We start from the raw sequence: 22320 nt of genomic DNA on the forward strand, positions 1-22320 counted from the left end.
CACAGGCCAGCCGGCACTCCCTGACCCCTGGGGCTGTGGGTGCCGACTGGCCTGCTACCCGGTGATTGCCATGGTGATCGGGGCCAGAGAGAGCCCCGGCCAGGCCAGCCAGCACCCCTAGACCCCCGGGGCTGTGGGGGCCGGCTGGCCTGCTACCCTGTGATCGCCGTGGAAAAAAGACCTATCCAAGGAAGGTTTGCATTTAAAACTAAGTGGGGTGGCCCGGAACTGCGCGGCACTGACAACCAGGGCAGTCTCTGCTTCAGTGACACATCTGCGGCTTGAAATGTGGGGGGTGAGGGCCATGCAAGCCAGAGGCTTGGGCTGCAATGGTCAGATAATTTCAGCTCCAAGGCAGGCGCAATCAGGGAAACCATGGGGACCTTCACAAAAAAGGAGAAGGCTGAAGAGGAAGGATACTTCCCAGAGAGGATTAAAGAACAGCTGGCAGCCTTGAAGAAACAACATGAAGAAGAGATCACTCATCATAAAAAGGAGATTGAGCGTCTGCAGAAAGAAATTGAGCAGCACAAGCAGAACACCAAGAAACTGAAAGATCATGATACTGCGGCAGTGTCAGGGTGAGGGGACAGCCATATTTGTCAGTGCACCGGAGCTGTCAACAGCAAAAAGTATGCGGGAGCTGGGCAGGCGCACAGACAGGCACACAGACCCCAGGCCCACCTCGCCACTGCCTGGTCTCACCACCACTGCTGCCAATGCCATCTCATGGGTCCTGCGCCCCGCAGCGAGAGGGGTGGGGGGATGTCTTACAAACCGAACTTGACCATGCACATGCCCGCCACCTCCATCAAGGCCTCTGGGAGTGTTCACCGGTCTTCCCAGTACCGCCAGCTGCTGAGTGATTAGGACCACCATCTCTAACACGCAGGGAGCAGAGCCCAGCCAGGTGCCCCAGGGCAAATACGCTGAGCTGCTGGTCATCACTGAAGAACTAGGGAAGGAGATCTGACTCACATAGGTCTGGCTGTTAAACAAGGCCCCTCTCCAGCTTTCAGGGGGCTTCACCTACTCCAACCCACTGCACCCCCCTCTGCCCCAGTGAGACAGCTTCAGTGTTTCAGCTCCAGCAAACAGAACACGTCCCAGTGGAAAGGGAAAGTGTATCCATGTCCAGTGGGGCTCAATGGATAGAGCCTCTGCCTGAGGACTGAAGGGCCCAGAGTTCAATTCCTGGTCAGGGCGCATGCCTGGGTTATGGGTTTGATCCCCAGTGTGGGGCATGCAGGAGGCAGTCAGTCAATGATTCTCATCATTGATGTTTCTATCTCCCTCCCTCTCTGAAATCAATCTATACTAATAAAAGGGTAATGTGCTAATTAGAACAAACAACTTCCAGACAACTTTCTGGATGTCCTTTTAGACAAAGCCATGGTGGCGGGGCTGAGGCAGAGGGGGTTAGGGGCGATCAGGCCGGCAGGGGAGAGCAGTTAGAGGGGGCAGGCCAGCAGGGAGAGCAGTTAGGGAGATCAGGTCGGCAGGCAGGTGAGCAGTTAGGAGCCAGTGGTCCCAGATTGCAAGAGTGATGTCCGGCTGCTAGTTAGGGGGATTGCAGGTATCGAACCCAAACCAGCAGTCAGACATCCCCCAAGGGTTCCCCGATTAGAGAGGGTGCAGGCTGGGCTGAGGGAACCGACCCCCCCACCCCCATGCACAAATTTCGTGCACTGGGCCACTAGTTTTAATATAATATGCTAAGTGCAGTGACAGATGCAGTGCCCAGCTTGTCACAAAGCATTTCCCATGGGCATGGCCCAGAGCAGGGCTGGGCCTGGGGGACAGGCTGGGGGAGAGCATTGCAGGTAAATGATCAAAAGACTGAACCAGGGCCCAATGCTAAGAGCCAGAAAGTTGTGCTAGAGGGTCAGTATGGATGGCTCAGTGAATCTCAGGCAGGAGAGGGAGGCAGAGCTAGATGAGAGGACCCTGGAGGCCACTCCACTCAACGGGGTTCCCATGAGAAGGGACTGTTAACAGCAGGATAGAAACTTCCAGGGACTTTCCTCTGACAGCTTTGTGGGTGGATCTGAGGGATGTAAGGCTGAAGGCAGACAAGCAATGAGGAGACGGCTACAGAAGTCCAGGCCAGAGAGGAGCTGGCCCGGAGGAAGCCAGAGGTCATCAGGATGGACAAGCGGGAGCTATGTTAGTGTCGGGAGGGAAAGTTAGACTCCCCGATGGACAGCACAGCCTGGAGGGGAGAATATCTGGGTGAAGGGTCAAGACTTTGTCATAAGATCAAATCAACGAAGTTCTAGGCAGTCAGGCACCTGGCAGACACTCTAATAGTCCTGCTCTCACCCCCATCTGCCAGAGCACCCACTGGGCAGGACTGGCTCTTGATAGAACTGGTTCATGCATCACTGCTTCTCCTGCGATTTAAAAAAAATAAATGAAACCCGCCCCCAAACAACCAATCTTCTCAAACTTCAGTTCCTATGCTCAAGAAGCTGCAAGTTTCCTGGGGATATTCATAGGGATATCATCTCCCCCAGAACACCAGTTTCCTTATGTTCCCTCCACAAGGAATCGGGTCAGAGGAGGCTTCCGATATATGGAAGCAAGAAAAGAGAAAACATGAGAATCAAACTAGTCTCCGCAAGGCTTTAATATCCTAAAGGGTCATCCAGGATAGAGAGAGCAGCAGACTTAAAGTGGGTGGCCCCTCACCTTCACTTGAATTTCCATTTTGAGGATGGATCCAATGATTGTCATGAGGTCGCTGATAATCACCAGGACATACCAACCATTGATGAACTCCCACTGGTCAGCATTACACACGTGTCGCTGGTACTTCTCCAGGAAGAAATTTAGAAATCTCTGCAGCAAACATTTTAAAAAGTATTTCTTACAAACCACACTGCCCTCTGGAAGGAGAAGGTAAGTGCCAAACAGAGCTCTCACCTGTAACATGATACGGTGTTACCTACCCAGCTCCAAGGATCCATCTCAAGGCTGGAGATTATGCCCACACTTCCCCGCTCACCTGCCCAGCTAGACTAAAGCCTTCAAGTGCCTACCAAGCGAACTCAACGATTATATGCTTATGCTCTTCTCTCCAACAGACTCTTGTAAGAGCTGGCACACAGTACATCCCAAATATATTACTTTATCACCTCATTCAACCAGACAGCACCCTATGCACCAAGCATCGGTAGCCTGATCTTCCAGAGGAGAGAACTGAGGCTGGGGAGGCGGGGCCAGGATGGGTGCCCAGGCTTTCAGGTCCAGTGTGTGTGCTCCCAATGCCCACCCCCTCTGCTTAGCAGAACCAGGACCCTGACCTGGGATCAGAGTATCAGGGGACTTTCGGGGAAGGGGCAGTAAGACAAGCGGATATTTACAAAATAAGTTGACAGAGGTCAAGAATGAGAACAATAGAATGAAGACTGTTTTCTTGCTCCACCAATGGCATGCTGATGACTTCATGCACCTCACCCCATTCTGCATTTCCACATACGCCACAAACCAGAGTAAGATTTGTGGGGAGCTGGGATATATCTTCACAAGAGCCCTGAGAGTAACAAGGTGAAATGAAACTCGGGGGAGAATTTTCAAGCTATTTAAAATACAGAATAAAGTATTTTATGCTTCATTATAACCCATGTATCATGCCCCCTGTCAAAATGGAATCTGATTTGAAGGGGAAAGATGAAACCCACACATGCTATTATTCTGTTGTTAAGATTTACTCCTGAATTCAAAAGGGTCTCCTTTATTCTGGAAACATTCAAGAGCTTGAGAGCTCACCATTGTGCACCTGTGCTCATTAGCTCAGTTTTAAGCAAGATAATTATCTGGTCCCACCTGACATGGTGGGAGCTTGCACTCACCCTACACACCTCAGGTTGATGAATGCCTTTTAGGGGGCAATCACTCAAAGGAATCTAATTTAGTCAAGGGCTCCAGAAAGGACAGGATGACCCAACACCAGGGCCCACTGTTTGAACAAACTGAGGGTGGAGGCCAAGAGGGAAGGAAGAAAATGCAAGCACACATACCTTTCGTAAGCGTAAAGCAAGAACAATGGATCTTGTGCACAGAATCAGAGACGCCAAGCAAATCACAATGACGAACGAATCAAATGCCAGCACATACTGAGCATTCTTCTGAACTGAGGAACAAAAACAGAATCCAAATGATAAACACATCTCACTGGGGAATAATTTCTGACAAGATGGTTGTCAAAAAAGAAATCTAAATGATAAATTCAAAAAGCATCAGAAACAAATCGTTAATACATTTACTCAGAAGTCTACAAATAAGGTAAAACTTTCCCTGTTGTTAAGACTTATACATTTAAAAACATACAAACTCTAAGAGATGTACTAAAACGTATTTGTAAATATTTACATAGACAATGATTTGACAGAAGGTGGTCCATTTGCCTCCATTCATAAGAGGCAAAACTATTGACATACTCTGAGGTCTTTCACATATAAGCACAAACATCACGTTCTCCATTAATGAGGAAACAAACAATTTAAAATGCCTCTGACTCAGAATCCCCATTTCTGTTTCTCAACCTTACTGTGCACTTTCCCAGCATTCAATAAGCTCTTTCTGCACATGGAGAAAATAGCCACTTGGAATGGTAGTAAGAAGGAGAGTATGTCTTGGAGCACAGTAGCATGGGGAATGTACTGGAGGAAGATGAAATTGTAACCTTAGCTTCTCTCAGACTTTATGGAATTATCCCAAATACCAACGATGGCTCTCCCCTGCCTGGGTCCTCTGTCCATCCCTGCAGTCCCATCACCTGCCAATTGCTTCTCTCCCCTCATCTTCTCTATCCTGAGGCCATACTTCTTCCCACCTCCTATCAGGTTCTCTCTCACTCTTGCCTGGAACAGCACTCTCTCCATCACACATGTTAATATTATTCTTTTTCTCCCTAACTGGTTTGGCTTAGTGGATAGAGCATTGGCCTGCAGACTCAAGGGTCCAAGGTTCAATTCCGGTCAAGGGCATGTACCTTGGTTTTGGGCACACACCCAGTAGGGAGTGTGCAGGAGGCAGCTGATAGATGTTTCTAACTCTCTATCCCTCTCCCTTCCTCTCTGTAAAAAATCAATAAAATATATATATTTTTAAAAATTGTTCTTTTTCAGCCTTAGGTTTCAAAGTGAGTATCATCTTCTCAGAATAAAATTCCCTGAATTCCCATCTTTATTAGCCCCTCCCCTACTCTCACAGCACTCTCCATAATGTACACACCTATAGTCTCCTTTGCTTGATGACCACTGAACATGAAATTACACCTTCAAAGAGAGCACAGCAAGGAACAGAGATGGTGAAAACTGGGAAAGGACATGGCCTCTGGGGGCCTGAAAACCTGGGTCTGAATCTCAGCTCTGCACTCAGAAGCTGAGCAGCCTTAGGGAAGGTGCCTCGGTTTCCTCATCCAAAAAGTGGGTAAAAAAAAAAACAAAAAACTAACCATAGGGCTGTTGTGAAGATTAAATAAGTTCATATATGAAACTACAGGAAACAGCCCAGGTAAACAGCAAGCACCATGGTTACCATGGAATCATTCAATGCCCATCTTCCCCACCAAATGGTTGGCTCTGGAAGGCAGGCATCAAATGTATTTTGTCAACACTACAGTGCCTTTGCCTAGCATAATGCTTCAGCGTGCTTACAAGTAAATGCAGGGACTCCAGCAGAACATGAGAAGAGCACCGAATAATCTAAGAACTTGTGAAGGTCTGAGCTAAGTCAGAGGCAGAAGAGGCGCAGAAGGAGGAGGCACAAAGTGGTGAGAGATGAAGCAGAGAGATGCAGCATGGTCTCCAAGGAGACTCAGGGAACAAGGAAGAAGGACCAAGCAGACACGACTCCTGGTTTTCTGTCCTCCATAAACTGAGCTCAGTCTAAATGTCCACGATGAGAGAGGATGGCTCGGTGGCAGCTAAAGCCATGAGTGTGGGCACAGCCACTCAGACCACAGAGAGAAAATTAGACGGGGGGCGGGGGGGGGGGCAGTAATGCTTGAGAATTAGAAGAGGAAATGAGCTCAGGAACGAGATGGAGAAAGGCCAGAGGAGAAGGAAACAGGACTGGGGACAGGCAGCCTTCCAAGGGGTCCTCAGCGACACCTCTGCAGAGAAGCGTTTAAGAGAGAGATCAGAGTTTCCGCAGACTTACTAATAACAAGGTGCGAGTGACAACAGCATGAGTGTCCGAGGGTAAAGCTGCTCACCAGTGGGTTGTGACCACAGCCAACCAATGCAAGTAACTCACTGAGTGAACTATTTATTTTGTGAGTGTAGCAATTTGGGCATGCGGGGCTGGAGGAGGTATTGGTGGGCAGGCCTCCCCGTTGATGGCTGATGTAATGGGTGTCATAGGGGAAGGGAGGGTAGTAAGTGTGGGAAGGCCTGGGTTAGAGCCACACAGGCAGGCAGTAATGGTGTTTTACAAACCCGGGCTAGTGTTTTACACACCTAGGTTTGGGCAATGTTCTAAGCAGGTGCCAGGTGCCTAGGCTACAAAGTGGGGGAAGCAACAGTGCCTGCTTCAAGGGCTGTCAGGAAAGCAGATAAGACATCTATGTGAAACCAGGTAACATGCCTGGCACCTAGCACTGACATTTACCTTTAGCCATTTTATACTTGAGAAGTTTAGGTAAAAAAGCAAAGCAACTTAATTTGACTAGAATCCAAGACTGACTTCCTCCCTCCCTCCCTCCCTCCCTCCCTTCCTCCCTCCCTTCCTTCCTTCCTTTTTTCCTTCCCTCCTTCCCTTCTAACAATGCCCAGCTTCTCTGATGGGGGCATAGAGCAAACGGCTGGTTGGTTTAAACCAGGTTGGGACTTGGCCAGCAGGCAGAAGGATTAGAGGCAGTTCGTGGGAAAATGGGACTGAAAATCCATAAAATGCAAGGACAGCATCTAGTACCTTCCTGTCTAACATTTAACTAGCCCAAATCTCTAAGACTGCTCATAGTGAGAAAACTGAGGCCCAGAGCTAGAAAGAGAAACCATCCCTCATCACAGAGAAAACAGTATTGTATTATTTTACTTTATTAGGAAGACGAGTTTGGTGTGCCCCAGAAAGTATTTTATGAACACTGTAATTGCTTTCTTACTCACTGAAACTCGGTTACCCCTGTGGGAACATTGCCCAAACCTAGGTGTGTAAAACACTAGCCCAGGTTTGTAAAACACCATTACTGCCTGCCTGTGTGGCTCTAACCCAGGCCTTCCCACACTTACTACACTCCCTTCCCCTATGACAACCATTACATCAGCCATCAACGGGGAGTCCTGCCCACCAATACCTCCTCCAGCCCCGCATGCCCAAATTGCTACACTCACAAAATCAAGTTAAAGTGGAGATTAATGGCACACTTGGGAATGGGTATTAGAAGTCAAAAGAAGCAACATTTGGTTTGTATATGAAAATGGGCATTCCCTCATATTTCGCCCTGAGATAACATAGGCAATGATGAAAGGGAGAGTATATGAATGTGAATGAGCTCAGAAGTTTTGGAAATAGCACAAGGATCTCACCACCAAATGTTACCCTTGCCTTTGTCCCACTTCTTGTCTTTCCACTTCTCCAAAGCCAGGCCAATCAATCAGACTGGGGGAGGAAGGGGACACGGACATGGGGGGGGGGGTGCTCCATTTTCTAAGCTAGTTTCCAAACTTCAGCTTTTTTCAAAGTTTTCACATCATTTTATTTTAAATTTGTATTTTCCTAGTGACAGAATCTGGTTCTTACTACACAGCTCTGGAAGCCTATAAAAATGTTAGTGTTTCTCCTCACTGGCCACAGGAGGGAGCCAGACCTCCTTTCTTCTTTTTTTAAAAAATTATTTTTTAATTTTTCAATTACAGTTGGCATACAATATTACATTAGTTTCAGGTGTACACCCCAGTGATTAGACATTATATAACTTACTAAGTAATCATCCTGATAAATCTCATATCCATCTTATACCATACATAGTTATTAGAATATTATTGACTATATTTCCTATGCTGTACTTTACATCCCCATGACTATTCTGCTACTATAAACTTGTGCTTCTTAATTTCACCCAACTTCCAACCCCCTCCCATCTGGTAATCATCAAAATGTTCTCTGTTTCTATGCATCTTTCTGTTCTGCTTGTTTGTTTATTTTGTTTTTTAGAATCAATTGTTGATAGATATGTATTTATTGGCACTTTACTATTCATATTTTTTCTCTTTTCCTTTGTCAAGAAATATTTCATATAATATTGGGTTGGTGGTAATAAAAAAGGGGGGCATGGGAACGATAAAAAAGAACCAGTCCACAAGGAAGGGTACACTAACTGACATGAAGAATAATTTACAGGGAATCAACGTAGAGAAGATGAAGCCAAGAATCAAAAGAGCAGTTGGGAGTATAAGGAAGCAAAAAATACCTATTCAGAACAGCATAAAGAAAAAAGAATCCCATCCCCCTCCCCACACCCTAAAATGAGGATATTGTAAGGAGCCTCTGGGACAACTTCAAGCAAACCAACATTCACATCATGGGGTGTTGGAAGCAGAAGAGAGAGAGCTAGAAATTGAAAACCTATTTGAAAAATAATGATAGGAGACGTGGGGAAGTTTTCCCCAGTCAAAATTAACCTTTGCTTTCTTTACCATCATGCCTTATGTACCTCCACCACGTACGGCTATCCATGACATATTGGAGATTTTATAAGCATGTCTGTCTCCCTCACTAAGGTGTTTTCTTTCTTCTCCAGAGTGCCTAGCAATTACCATATGCCAACTCTTGTTCTCAGTTCTTTGCTTTACATTCTAACTCATTTAATACACAACATACTGGAAGGTAAGTACTATTATCACCCTCATTTTGAAAAGTACTGAGACATAGAGAGGTTAAATAATTTGTCCAAGATCACAGAACCAAGACCCAAACCTAGGCAGTCTGGCTGCAAGGGTTGTACCCTAAGCATTGGGCATGCTGCCTCTTCTAAGAGGTATATAATCAATATTTGCTGAATTTAACAAAAATGCAAAATTTCTGGCTAGGCTTTAGAGAATCTAATACTCAAGATCTGATTTTCTGGATCCCCTTTTTTCTGTCACCATCTAAGTCAGCCATGTAAACACCTGAAATTCCAAAATAAAATGCTAAAAATCCTCCAATGGGCAAGCATGTAAGATACTTACCAGATCCAGATATGTTTAAGTCTTTACATTCTTCAATGTTAGCATCACTGTCAAAATAGATTTTGATTTTGCCACTGTGAGCTTTGTTGTCAAAGGTAATCTGGAAACACAAATGTATGAAGAGCAGAATATATGACTTGTTAGATCAACTCTGCTTAACATTTTAATAGCATCCAAACAGCAGGCTGATCCAAAAATAGTACTGATGAAAATGTCCTCATCACATGATTCTTCACAACTTTCATTAATGAAAAAACAGGGTCCAAAGGCAGCTTTGTGTGGACTTCTACTAAATCCACAAGCAGGGTGGGAGAAATCCAAAAGCAAAACAGCCAGCTAGTCCCAGGAACAAACATGAGATTCACCATCTTTGACAAGAGAACACAGTCACCTCACTGATGACACTGAATAGAATCCAAAAGCATTTGCTTCAAGTTAGCCTTTTGGGTATGAAATTCTAGGTTTCTACTAGGTTGGAGGTTAGTTTTCTGTTCACCTCGAGTGCTATATATAATGCTTTCAGAAATGGCAAAGAATGCCCTAAGGCTGCAGGCTGAATTTAAGATTGCAAATGACTCATATCTTCCACTATTACACTGTCATCACTAAAAATTTGTAAGTGAAATATGCTGGGTATTTTAGGCCTTGAGAGAAGTATTTTGGGGGTTTTCCTTGGGGGAAATGAGACCTCAAGTGCCAGGGTTAGTGGAGGTTTCGTCATAGCTCAGAGATACAGAAATGAGGCCTGGAGGTTGAGTTCTCGAACCTCTAGTTTGGTCATAGTGATATAATTGGGTTACACAGGGTGTGGCTTGTGTTCAGAGATGCCCAATGCTTATAGATTTACTCATAGATCAGCTACTAGTACACTCTCAGCTCTCAAGTTCTCTGCCTGTGAACTTTCTTAATTTCATCATGTGATTCATAATGTGTGATCACTCCACAGCAGCTAATCCTGCTCTTCTCTTCCTTACCACAAGTCACCATTAGTAATTACTTTTATTTCTTTACTTGTTCTTCTCTCTCTTCCACTGAGCTGTAAGCTTCCACTGCCCCTCCAGAGCAGGGCCGTGTCTGGTGCACAGTAGGGACTCATAAGTATTTATGGACTATTGGGTAGAGTGCTCTCCTGAGTTGCTAAAAGATAATTGCTTACAACTTTCAGCTCAGCATCCAGTTTTGCTCTTCCATGAACATGAAGAAGGGAGGGAGAGAGGGAAGGAAGCAGGGAGGGAAAAAGGAAGGGAAAAGGGAGGGAGAAAAGAAGCGCATGAAATTCCATGAAAGTGAGAAGACAGGTTACTATTGACCAAAAACTGAACAGTCTCTTCATTGCACATGCTTCCTCCCAAAATAAAAGGAGCGACAGCTGATCCTCTGCAGAATGGCCTTCAGATCAAGGGGGCAGTGTCTGCCTGGAGGTTTGAAAGCATTTGCTACATTTGCAAAGACCTTTCTTTGAAAGTGGGGAAAATACTACAGACACTTAAAGCACTTGTCATAAACTTTTAAAAAATGTTTTAGAAGAGTAAGAGGTCAAAGCCAATTTTGGAAACGTCTCTTTCCAATGCAGAAATTTAGTTTTTAAAACATTGGAAAAGGCTTTGCTTCATTTTCAGAAGAAACGGTCTCGGGATGAACAATGCTATCGTGCCATTCAACTCTTTTAAACACGACTGCATCTGACACAGCTATAGGCTGGTGTGTTGTGCACTGTGCATCTACGGGAGGAGGAGGGAAGCATAAGAAACAGTGGCTGAGTAAACAGACACTTGCCGTATTCTGAAAGACGTAACAGTCCGGTAACTCTCGGGAAAGCATCGTCTGCAGGTCAATGCCTTTGAGGTGAAAGGAGATTTCAACCTGTAGGAGCCTGAATAAAAAATATCACAAGGTATACATTGTCAGAGTCTTACTTCTACTCTCCTTCCCTCCCTCATGCCTGTCTCCTGAGAAATGAGACTGAAAAACATATTTACCTATAAAATTCCAGACTGAAGAATGATGAGTTCTTCCAGTCCTCAGTGTTCTTGGAGAGGCCCTGGAGGTCCAAGAAAATGCAGTCTAGACCAATGGAGAACAACAATTGCTTCAGGCAAAAATCAGATGCTAAAACCAGTGGGCGAAGGGCGATGAGAAGCAGAACACTTCCAACTGCCTCCCCACAGAGTTCTTATGAGTTACAACAGGAAGACTGGTAACTACAGTGGAGAAGGTGGCAGATAGCAGCACCCTGCCCAAGTGATCCAAGTTAACATCGCCAGTAATGAGATAAAAAGACACCTCTGGGAATAATGGACTGCTTGTGTGCTATTCCCGCTAAAATGCATAACCCCAATCTAGTCATAAAGAAACAAAAAACCAAAGTGAGGAACATTTTACTCTTTAAAAATGTCAAAATCAGTCCCTGGCTGCTGTGGCTCAGTTGGTTGAGCATTGTCTCACGCACCAAGAGGTCGCAGGTTCAATTCCCGTTCAGGGCACAATACCCAGGTTGCAGTTAGATGCCCAGACTGGGTGCATATGCACATCAATGTTTTTTGTTTTTGTTTATTTCTCTCTCTCTCCCCTTCTCTCTCTCTAAAGTAAATAAAAACATACTTTTTAAAAAATGTCAAGTTCATAAAAAAAAAACCCACAACCCAATAACAAACCAAGGTACTATTTTGCCCCAGATTAAAGGAGACTAAAGAGGCATGACAAGTAAATGCAGCATGTGATCCTGGACCAAGGAGGTTGGGATGGGAGGGGGCCTTTCTTTTGCTCTAGAGGACATTAGGGCAATTGATGAGATGTGAATAGGGTTTGTAGATTAAAGTGCTGTGCCGATGCTTATTTGTGATTTTGAGCACTGTTCAGGGGTGATGTGGGAGACCTTTCTTGTGAAACACACACTGGAATATTTACAGGTAAAGAGACATCATGTCGGCCTCTTATTCTTATACATTTCAGGAGGAATATTTAAACATAGGAAGAAGGATAAAGCAAATGTGGTAAAAGGTTAGCATTGGGGAAATCTAGATGAAAGGTACACAAGGAAATCTCTGTTGTTTTGCAACTTTTCTGTATCGTCTGATATTTTTTCAAAATGAAAACTAAAGAGAAAGGAACTTAGGTTGTATTCAAATAAAAATATAATATGAGCTATCTTACCTAATAATAGACAAACATGTAAATTGACCATACCTTTGCTATGCTAACCAGCCAATCAGGAGAGTATGCAAATTAACCTAACAAAGGTGGCGGTCAATTTGCATACATAGGCTCCAAGTGGTGGAGCGAAGCCTGGCAGTCCCGGAGCCTGCAGAGCAGCGAAAGCCTCACGGCCGTGGGGTTGGCTCCAGCTGGAGCCTGGCCAAAGCGAAGGCCTGGGTGCCGGGTGCCGGAGGAAAACCGGTGCCAACAGCCAGGGGAAAGGAAGGCCTATTGCACGAATCTCTTCGTGCAACAGGTCTCTAGTATACTATAAAAGAATGAGTCTAAGAGCCTCATATGAAAACGTGTCTCATTACTGTGTAGCCCAACACCTTGGCAGGAACCTGAGGAGGTCTAGAGCTAGAAAACGCCTTTCAAGGGCACAGAGCCCTCACAGACTGCTGTGATGTCGGCCTCACTGACTCCTACTGGGCTCTGGCTGCCTTTAAAATTGAAATGCCAGCCCAGCCAGCGTGGCTCAGTGGCTGAGCATCAACCTATGAACAGGAAGTCACGGTTCGATTCCCAGTCAAGCCATATGTCCAGGTTGTGGGCTTGATCCCCAGTGTGGGGCGTGTGGGAGGCAGATGATCAATGATTCCCTCTCATCACTGATGTTTCTATCTCTCTCTCCCTCTCTCTTTCTCTCTGAAATCAATAAAAATATTTTAAAAATAAAATAAAATGGAAACGCCAGGGCTGGTTCTCAGTAGGTGCTCCAGAATCTTGGTAGACTCGATGGCTAATTCTTTAAGAGTCCTCTCCCACAACTTCAATCCTCTACTTGCTTATCTATCCTTTCAACTAGAGGATAAGATCTTTGTGAACAAGAGCATATTATGTTGTGTGGTTGTCCCATTGCATATAGCTGACACCCAAAATGTGTCACAAAATACAGGACACATTTATATTTTGTGAAAATTCGTTTTCCTGGGCTGAAAACAAGGACATGAGCTGAATGGACAACTCAACAGGCACAATATTAAGAAAGGCAGGTGTCAGAAGGGATGCCTCCTTATTTTTGGTAAATAGATTATTAACGTCAAGAAACAGTTTAATGTTGGATCTTGTTTAATATGGTGAGAGCAGTTAATCACAAGAAACTTATTCTCTATAGGAAAAGACTGATGATGATAAAAATAGCAATTATACATCAGGCACTTACTCTGTGCCAGGCACTGTGCTAGAAGCTTTATATGTTCTCTCCTTTAATGCATCATCCTGTTTAAACCCAAAGCGACCTTGTAAGATAGGTACTATTGCTGCAATTTTGCAGATGGACAAACCAAGGCACAGAGAGGCCAAGAGAATTTCTCAAGGTCACACAAGCTGGCTGATGGCAAACCAGAATTTAAACCCGCATGTGTTCAGTTCCACAGCCTGAGCTCTTCACAGTCCATGGATGTTAAATTTGCCTTATAAAAACCTGTTTGGTTGGTCAAGTTTTATCGTTGTAATTATGGGGGTGCACTTTATCAAGTATACATGCAGAACTCTCTAAAATCTAGTTTACCTTATGCTAGAGTCATTGCTAATGAGGCCACCAAGAACCTGGTGACAGCAAAACCTAAGAACTTTTTTAAAGAATGGCAAGAGCCCTAACTAAAACATCAAAGCTCAGACAGAACAAACTGGTATCAGAGTAGCAGACTCTTCACTCAAATCAACCTTGAACACAGAACAGACACTCCAGCAAATGAAACAGCAACCCTCGTAGGGACAATTGGAGGGTGGATTACATATGCTCTTTAAAAAAGCTGGGCGAGTGATGAAATGATCAGGATGTCTCATGCTAAAAAAGGAGAACAGAAGAAATTTAAATCTGTGTTACAGAAAATGAAACACTTTATAAGAACTAGAGGCCTGATGCACGAAATTCATGCAAGGGGGTTGGCCTTTCAGCCCCAGCTTTGTCTGGAAGGTCATTTGGCTGTTCAGTCTAATTAGCATATTAGCTCTTTATTATTAAGATGATCGCTACCTAAATGTTTTTTTAAAAAAAATTTTAACAGGACTTATAACTCCCCCAAGTAAGGCTGAACTATAAAGCTACAGGCCTAGAGGGAGGAGTGGAGGGATAGGCCCACAGCATGAATGATAGGAAACCCTTCACACCAGCTGCACAGACATGTAAATAAATATTAATCTGCAGAGTGAACAGGCATGCAGGAGAGCTCTGCATTTAGCCCACTGAAGGGTGATTCTCTTAATAGGAAAGAGAACGCAAATTCATGAATAGGTAACTGCGAACACCCTTTGCTATGGGACCTACTTAAACTATAAGACCAGACCATGGATGTCCAACTCAATCCCTATTGATTTCATGTGCAGGCTTCCTCCAATGTGTCCAAGAAAAGAGAAGCTAAAATCCAGCATCAAATATTTAAGACTATTCTTTATACCTGCTGAATAGACACAGCAAAATATTTTCTTTGACAAGTTATATTTAATAAGTTAAAGAATACAATTAACTTAAGTAGTCTCCCTTTAAGTCAAATGAATAATCAACCTCTCTCCATTTGGTTAAAAATATTCCATATTCTGATAGAAAGGAAATGAACAAATCCATCACTGTCCAATGGCCAGGGGTAAAATTCTACTTTCTGGGACTGCCTGTCCTACCTCGCCACTGATATTGCCTTTGGCCAGGTTTCTTTAATCCATTTTTAAAGAAAAATCAATGGAGGAAAAGGACATATGAATCACTGGAAAATAGTTGTATGATGCATCCAACTGAGTCACACGTTTTTACGAGGACTCGTGGCCGGTGGCTTACTTGAAGCGGAGGGTCACTGCACAAGGTTTCAGCTCCACCTGTCAGGCACTCCTATCAGCGATAGGAACACTTCCCTTCAGGTAGGAGTGGAGCTGACAGCCTCAGGGAAGATTCAGAGTGAACCCATTAGCCCCTGATTGCTGTCTACCAGATAGATCTCAGGAGAGCAAAACCTGCGGGGCAACCAGACAAGCCACTTTAAAGGTTGCTGCCCACAGGGCCAGCGCTGACACCTGACACCGAGATGACCTCGGAAAGCCACCTGGGGCCCTATGGTCCTGGCTCAGGAGCTGCTTCTCTCAGAGCCCGGAGCACAGGACACGCCGACCCATGCAGAGAGTCTAGCCAGGCAGTCTGTGCAAACAATCAGAACCTCTGCCTACGCGGGTGTTCTACTCTATTGCCAAGAAGCCTTAAAACCAGATCATAGGAAATAGGGTCAAATGAATGGTGTGATGCTTCCCTTTTGATAAAACCACTTCAAATGCAAACTGCTCCTAGGATCCCTACTCCCGAACTGTCATCTAGCTGAGGCGCTATCACTGATTAATTGCTGCAAGCCCAGTTTAGTCTTGCACGGATTACCACAGGGTTACCTTCTGAGAAATGTGGCAATTCCATCATTGTGTGAACATCAGAGAGGGCACTTGCACAAACCTAGATGGCATAGTCTACCACATACCTACGCTAATTGGTATAGCCCACTGCTCTCTAGAGTAATTTTCCCTCTACCTTTCTGGGTTCTCGCTGAGACATCCCTGTAATAAAAGACAGATTATAGGAGAAAACAAACGAAAGTTTAATAACATGTATACCTGCTATATACAGAGACCCAGGAAAACTGAAGCCACCAACTACCTTAAATACCACCTTCAGCTGAGGACAAAAGAAGATGTTGCGGGTGGGGAGGGTCAGGTATGGGAGGTTATCAGGGAAATCACAGTAAACAAAGGTAAGGTTGTTAAGCAGATTTGAATCTTTGCCATCTGTATTGATAAGAGTCTACAGAGGCAAGGTCACCCCCCTCTGGCTGGCACAGCTAGGGAGACACCCTCACAAAGGGAGATGTCTCTTCCGAGCTTCTTCCATGTTTGCTGTTTCTTAAACTAACCTGCCTAAAATAATCCTTTTGCCAAGTAGACATATTTGGGGGTAAGAAATTTTGTTCCCTTACAGCTCCTAGGCGGCCTCATGTCACTGTACTGAATACTGTAAGCAACTGTAACCTAATGGTGAGTATTTGTGTAATGCTTGCACTGTGATGTCACTAGGCAATGGGAATTTTTCAGTTTCATTATAATCTTGTGGGACCACTGAGGTGTATGTGATCTGTCATTGACCGAACAGTTGTGCAGCATATGATGACATAAACAGTGAGCACCTTGGGCGTGGTAGGTGTACACCAGAGGTTTGCTGAATGAATTACAAAACCCCCAGAGCTGTGAGTCAAGCACTTTGAATTTACATAAGACATTCTCTTAAATTCTTAACAGAATGGCACAAAACAATTCTGCTAGTTTAGATGTTAACTTTGGAGCCAGCAACAGCCTGAAAGAGGAAATGAGCTGCTAATCACAATTTGCCTTTGAAGAGCATTAATATATTTTACAAATAATAAAAAACAAGAGTGCAAAGCACTTTAACACATTATTTCATTTAATAAATACAGACTCATCTTTCTTTTTCCCCCCAAAATTTGCCTAATCGTCCCCTTGTGGAGGAGGGAAAACCCAAACAAACAGGAAACACCTGGGCATTTACCACAAAACCAACCACCTGGAGTTGCACCTAAGACAGTGGTCGGCAAACTCATTAGTCAACAGACCTAAATATCAACAGTACAACGATTGAAATTTCTTTTGAGAGCCAAATTTTTTAAACTTAAACTATATAGGTAGGTACATTGTTATTAACTTAATTAGGGTACTGCTAAGGCTTAGGAAGAGCCACACTCAAGGGGCCAAAGAGCCGCATGTGGCTCGCGAGCCGCAGTTTGCCAACCAGGGACCTAAGAGATCCACAAATTTCCAGGGCCTATTTCATAGACCTGCACTTTCCTGAGCCAAAGCCCTTGGTAGGCAAATGTTAACCTGACAGCTGCAAATAGCAGTCACGAAAGCAAGGTTGAAGTTGTTCCATTTGGTAGCACATGAGGGCATTTTTGCTGTGACCACAGGAGATGATAGAGGCATATAATAAAGCAATCCATTACCTGTTTCAAGGTCACTGTCAATATTCAGTGTCTCATCAGAGGGAAACATGGTTCCTTTCTTGTAGTGCTGCTTACAGACTTTTAGGCCAATTCTATGCTCTTCATTTTCTCCATAACTTAGGGTCCCCAGGGATATGTTCTTTAGACGATGATACTATTAAAAATAGTTAAATAAAAACACTATGAGCTTTCAAGAGTTTCATCAGAAGTTAATGCATATGAAATACACTTTAGCTACTTGTTATTGCTTATATCATACTAGAGGACTGATGCATGAAATTCATGCAAGGAGCTTGGCCCCTGCCACCACGGTGGCTGCCTCTGCCTTGGCCCTCAAAGCCCCGGCTTTGTCTGGAAGGACATCCAGTCTAATTAGCATATTGTGCTTTTATTATTATAGATTCCTCAGTAGAACTCCCAATGTAAAATACCAGAAGGTCATTTTCTCAGCTTGGGCAGAAACACACTGCCTCACAGAATTCAAAACTAAAGGGAGTGCTGACAGACCTCCCACCTCACTCTGGGCCCAAGCTCAGGCCGTGCCCACCTCTCTGACCTAACAGCAGACTTTCCTGTACTCCCAATGATAAGTGCAAACATCCATCACCAGCACACAGGCACCACCAGGCTCTCCCAATCTGCTCCCTGCTTTATTCCATAGCAGTTATCACTTTCTGACATACCACTGACAACCCAAACCTTCCACACCCCACAGCTTACATTCATGCCCGACACTAGCTCACACGAACATGGCTTCACCACAGGCCTATCTGCACTAGCAGGACTTTACTGGTCCTAAAGTTAATATGACTTTATTATTCCCAGGAACATAAACATTGCAAGTAACTGTATTGTTTGTTTCAGGAACATTCCAAAAAATCATTTAAATGATCAATTTGAAGATTTAGTCTAATAACCCAAGAGTCTTTGCGAACCACCTCTAATCCTCACCTGGATGTGTCTACCAACCCTAAACTATCAGATGTCATGATCTTTACCTGATTCTAATCAAGCTCCATCACATTCAAAGACATTCAATACTATACATCTCACTTCTTTTCATTTGTCTGGCTCTCCCCTCTAGAACTATTTCTACAAGGACAGGGTTTTATCTTTTATTCACGCTGTATCCCCAGGGTCTAGAAAAGTACTTGGCACATACTAGGTACCCAAATATTTATTGAATGGATGGATGAATGAATAAATGAATGAATGAGTGAATGAGTGAATGAATTAATGAAAAAAAGAAAGAGTAAGAATAACAATTTCTCTCCTCTAAATGCTTTCTTCAGGTCTGCCAATCTGGTTTCTCAATACCTACCTCGATCCAACTATAGCATATTCTACTCCCCAGAATCTCAGATTTGGTATCTCATCCATCAAACCTTCTGAGATTATAAATCTGCTCTTGGCCATTTGATCTGAGGTAATTGCCCAAAAGTAATTGGTGCAGAGGGATAAATAAAACAAGTAAATCTTAATAAAATTTTTAAATAGCAAAATCTATTGTGTGGAAATGTAGCTACAGAAATAACAATAAACATTTTTAAGCAGACTCTGCAAGTTTTAATTAGAATATTTAAATATATGTATAATTTTCTTTTTTTGGCTAAGACAACAAGATCAAGTATCAATATATTCTTAAAATATAGGTAATTCACCATGAAAACTTGCCTGATTAATAGCATAAAATATGCTCTCATAGGCATCCTCTTGAGTATATACACTGTAACTGTAGTTTTCTTCATCTATGCCAGCATATCCTCTCAAAAACAAATACTTAAAGGCCATGGTGTTTTCTTCCTTGAAAGCAACCACGAGCTGGTTATTTAAACCAAAACGAACAAGCTAGAAAAGAAAATCAAATAGGTATATATTACCATTTATTTTATTTATTTAAATCCTCACCAAAGATATTTTTTCATTGATTTTTAGGGAGAGTGGAAGAGAGAGGGAAAGACATAGAAATATCAATTTGAGAGAAACACATTGACTGGTTGCCGCCTGTACTGCAGGCTGAAGTTCTACCCACTCAGCCAAACAGATGAGGGCTGAATTTTACTATTTAAATGCCTTCTTATCATCAGCATCAAGAAAAATCTCACTGCTTTGGTTTTACTAATCACATCAATGTCAAATGCAGTTACCTAGAGAGACACATCCCTGAAAATGATTCCACACCACAGGCCCCAATGCTACATGACGATTCAAATGGCTGTTCTCACACTGGCTACAAAGGGCTCAATAATATGGACTTAAACCAAAGGTCTCAGCCCTGGCAGTATAGCTTAGTTGGTTGGAGCATCGTCCCAATAGGTTGCACGTTCAATCCCCAGTCAGAGCACATACAAGAATCAACCAATGAATGCATAAATAAGTGGAAAAATAAATTGATGTCTCTCTCTCTCTCTCTCTCTCTCTCATCAATAAATAAATAAAAATGAGCCCTAACTGGTTTGGCTCAGTGCATAGACCGTCAGCCTGTGGACTGAAGGGCCCAGGTTCGATTCCGATCAAGGGCATGTTACCTTGGTTGTGGGCACATCTCCAGTGGGAGGTGTGCAGGAGGCAGCTGATCAATGCTTCTCTCTCATTGATGTTTCAAACTCTCTATTCCTCTCCCTTCCTCTCTGTAAAAAATCAATAAAACATATTTAAAAAAATAATAAATAAATAAATAAAAATGAAGGGTGGGAGGAGGTCTCAATGTAGCCTCTCTATGCTCCTTATAATGCCAGGGGCTTAGTATTTAAACATTCAGAGCACTCAGCCACGCCACTGATGAAAGGGATGCTTAGCATTCCCTAAATCTTTAAAGTCAAACCAGTCGAAGATGCTGTTTTCAAAAGTATATTTAAATAAGATGTATTTGGATAAAGATGAGAAAATTCAAGAACAGAGGTCACTTTGGATTGAGCAGCCTGCACCAGCCTATGTGCCTCATTCAGATATAGAAACCCACACCCTGCAATGCAGATCTACTGTTCACCTATAGTGAAAGAACCTGTGGAGGCAGGGCGCCATAATCCCTTACTGGAACAAGGTCATCATTGGAAATGAACTTCACCTTGTACCATCTGCCCTCCAGAGTCAACATAATTTTATAAGTTTATGAACTTGAGTGTGGACTTCCCAGAACAAAAGTCAAGGGGCAGAACACATAAAAACACAGTTTCATCTTGGGGTAAGGAACCAACCAAATGAACTCATCATATAAATTACCTGTGTGGTGACCATGAGTATCTTCAAAATCTGCAAAGCCAGTTTCCATGGAATCTGGTGCCTGGCTCGGTACTTTTCACAAGGGTTCATGAAGTAGAACCGCAGGTCTTTCCTCAGACATTCTTCTTTCATGTCAGAATCGAGATGAGCCATTGCAGTGCTGCCACAGAAGATCAATGTTTAAATACATAAGACAGCCTGTTCATCAGAAAGCTCCTAAGTAATATTTTCCGTTCACATGCTTTACCCACTCTTCCAAGCACAACTCTCTCTCTCTCTACGAGGGCACCTGTGTTCTCTTTAGGAATCTGATAGTTATTCAGGTCCCTAGTATGTGCCTTTTCACACAGCTACTCGTCTTATTCGAAATGGCCATTGTCAAAAATTACAAGAATGAAATTATATTTTCAAAACTCATCAATTCCTACTCTTTAACATAGAGCACTCCACTGTCACTGAAGTAACAGAAACTAGATGGGATATTTTCATGTACTCCAAATGTGAAATCACAGAAATTTGGTACAGACTAATGAAACTAAAGTGTTCTAGAAATAGAGAATCTTGTTCTATAACTTTGTGTGCTGAATGAAGGATTATGTCTCCCTTTATTGATAATACATCAGTGATGATAAGATCCTAAAATGTAAATATAGTTAAGAAGTAAAAACAGCACCTCTGTAGTTATGCCCAGTCAGATATCTGTGTCCCCTTACATTAGTAAAAGTTGCTTTTACTGTTTACTGGCTCTGGACTCGGGAGTGGGCCTAGGACTCAAGCTGGGCCAAAGAGAACCAATGAGATGTGGTCACAGGACTATGATTATAACTAATGGGAGCGATGTGGTCTTTCCACTAAGTAGTCCCCAAAGTGGGGTATGCAAAACAAAAGATTTAATTCTATTAATAATTAATATAACATAACATAGAGAAGGGTCACTAGTAATTAATATAACATAGAGAATAACAGCGGTATATGGTAGCATACAATTTCTAAATACCGTATTTGCCGGCGTATAAGGTGATTTTTTGGCCCTGAAAAATATGCCTCCAAGTGGGGGGTCGTCTTATACGCCAGGTACACTTCAGATAGACTGCCCATAGTGCTTGCCCCGTGCCATAGTGGCCTCCCGATGCCCGCCCACTTCATTCCACATACCGTTCAGGCATCAGCAGAGCTGCTGGGTGTATGCTCGGCTGTTATGCGATTTTGCTGTTATGCCATTTTACCACACTCGCAAAATCGCACACAGCCAACCATACACCCAGTATGGTATCGCGATTCGTGATTTTGCGCTATCATACTGGGTGTATGGTCGGCTGTGTGCGATTTTGCGAGTGTGGTAAAATCGCATAACAGCAAAATCGCATAACAGCCGTCTTCTATCATTGACAGTCCCTCTAGGTTGTGGGCTGCTTGCCTGTGTTCCTGAGAAGCATCTACGGTACCAGTCTATAGAGTGTGTTTTCTTTAGTGAATTACCGGTATGTTTACCGGTAATAAACTTGCACTGTTTTATGTATATGTTTGATTACATACAGCCTTGTGACAGTTTTCCTGCATGTCATAAGCATTTGAATATAAATTAAAATGTTAAAATCAAATCTGATATTGTTTTACCTTTTATTTGGTGTGTGGAAGGTGTGCGGAAGATGGGGTAGTCTTATACGGCGAGTATATAACAAACTCTGTATTTTGAGTGGAAATGTTAGGGGGTCGTCTTATACGCCCAGTCGTCT

The 22320-nt window shown here is 43.5% G+C and overlaps 1 protein-coding gene across 2 annotated transcripts in view; it reads right to left on the minus strand.

Moving 5' to 3' along the window:
• MCOLN2 (mucolipin 2) overlaps window positions 1-20742 on the minus strand; it is a 35571-nt gene extending 14829 nt beyond the window's left edge. Inside the window, exons 1-8 of one of the 2 annotated variants that reach the window (XM_006776251.2) lie at window positions 20585-20742; window positions 19037-19210; window positions 17363-17516; window positions 11159-11243; window positions 10956-11052; window positions 9180-9279; window positions 4023-4135; window positions 2692-2841 (exon numbers count right to left, since the gene is read on the minus strand). In XM_006776251.2, the coding sequence (XP_006776314.1) occupies window positions 2692-2841; window positions 4023-4135; window positions 9180-9279; window positions 10956-11052; window positions 11159-11243; window positions 17363-17516; window positions 19037-19210; window positions 20585-20737 (1026 nt within the window). In that variant the 5' untranslated portion in view covers window positions 20738-20742. The remainder of the gene's footprint in view (window positions 1-2691; window positions 2842-4022; window positions 4136-9179; window positions 9280-10955; window positions 11053-11158; window positions 11244-17362; window positions 17517-19036; window positions 19211-20584) is intronic. The other variant, XM_015572128.1, reaches the window with a different exon arrangement.
• Window positions 20743-22320: the final 1578 nt, after the last annotated feature.

This window comes from Myotis davidii, unplaced genomic scaffold (assembly GCF_000327345.1).
Source record: "Myotis davidii unplaced genomic scaffold, ASM32734v1 scaffold162, whole genome shotgun sequence".
NCBI lineage: Eukaryota > Metazoa > Chordata > Mammalia > Chiroptera > Vespertilionidae > Myotis > Myotis davidii.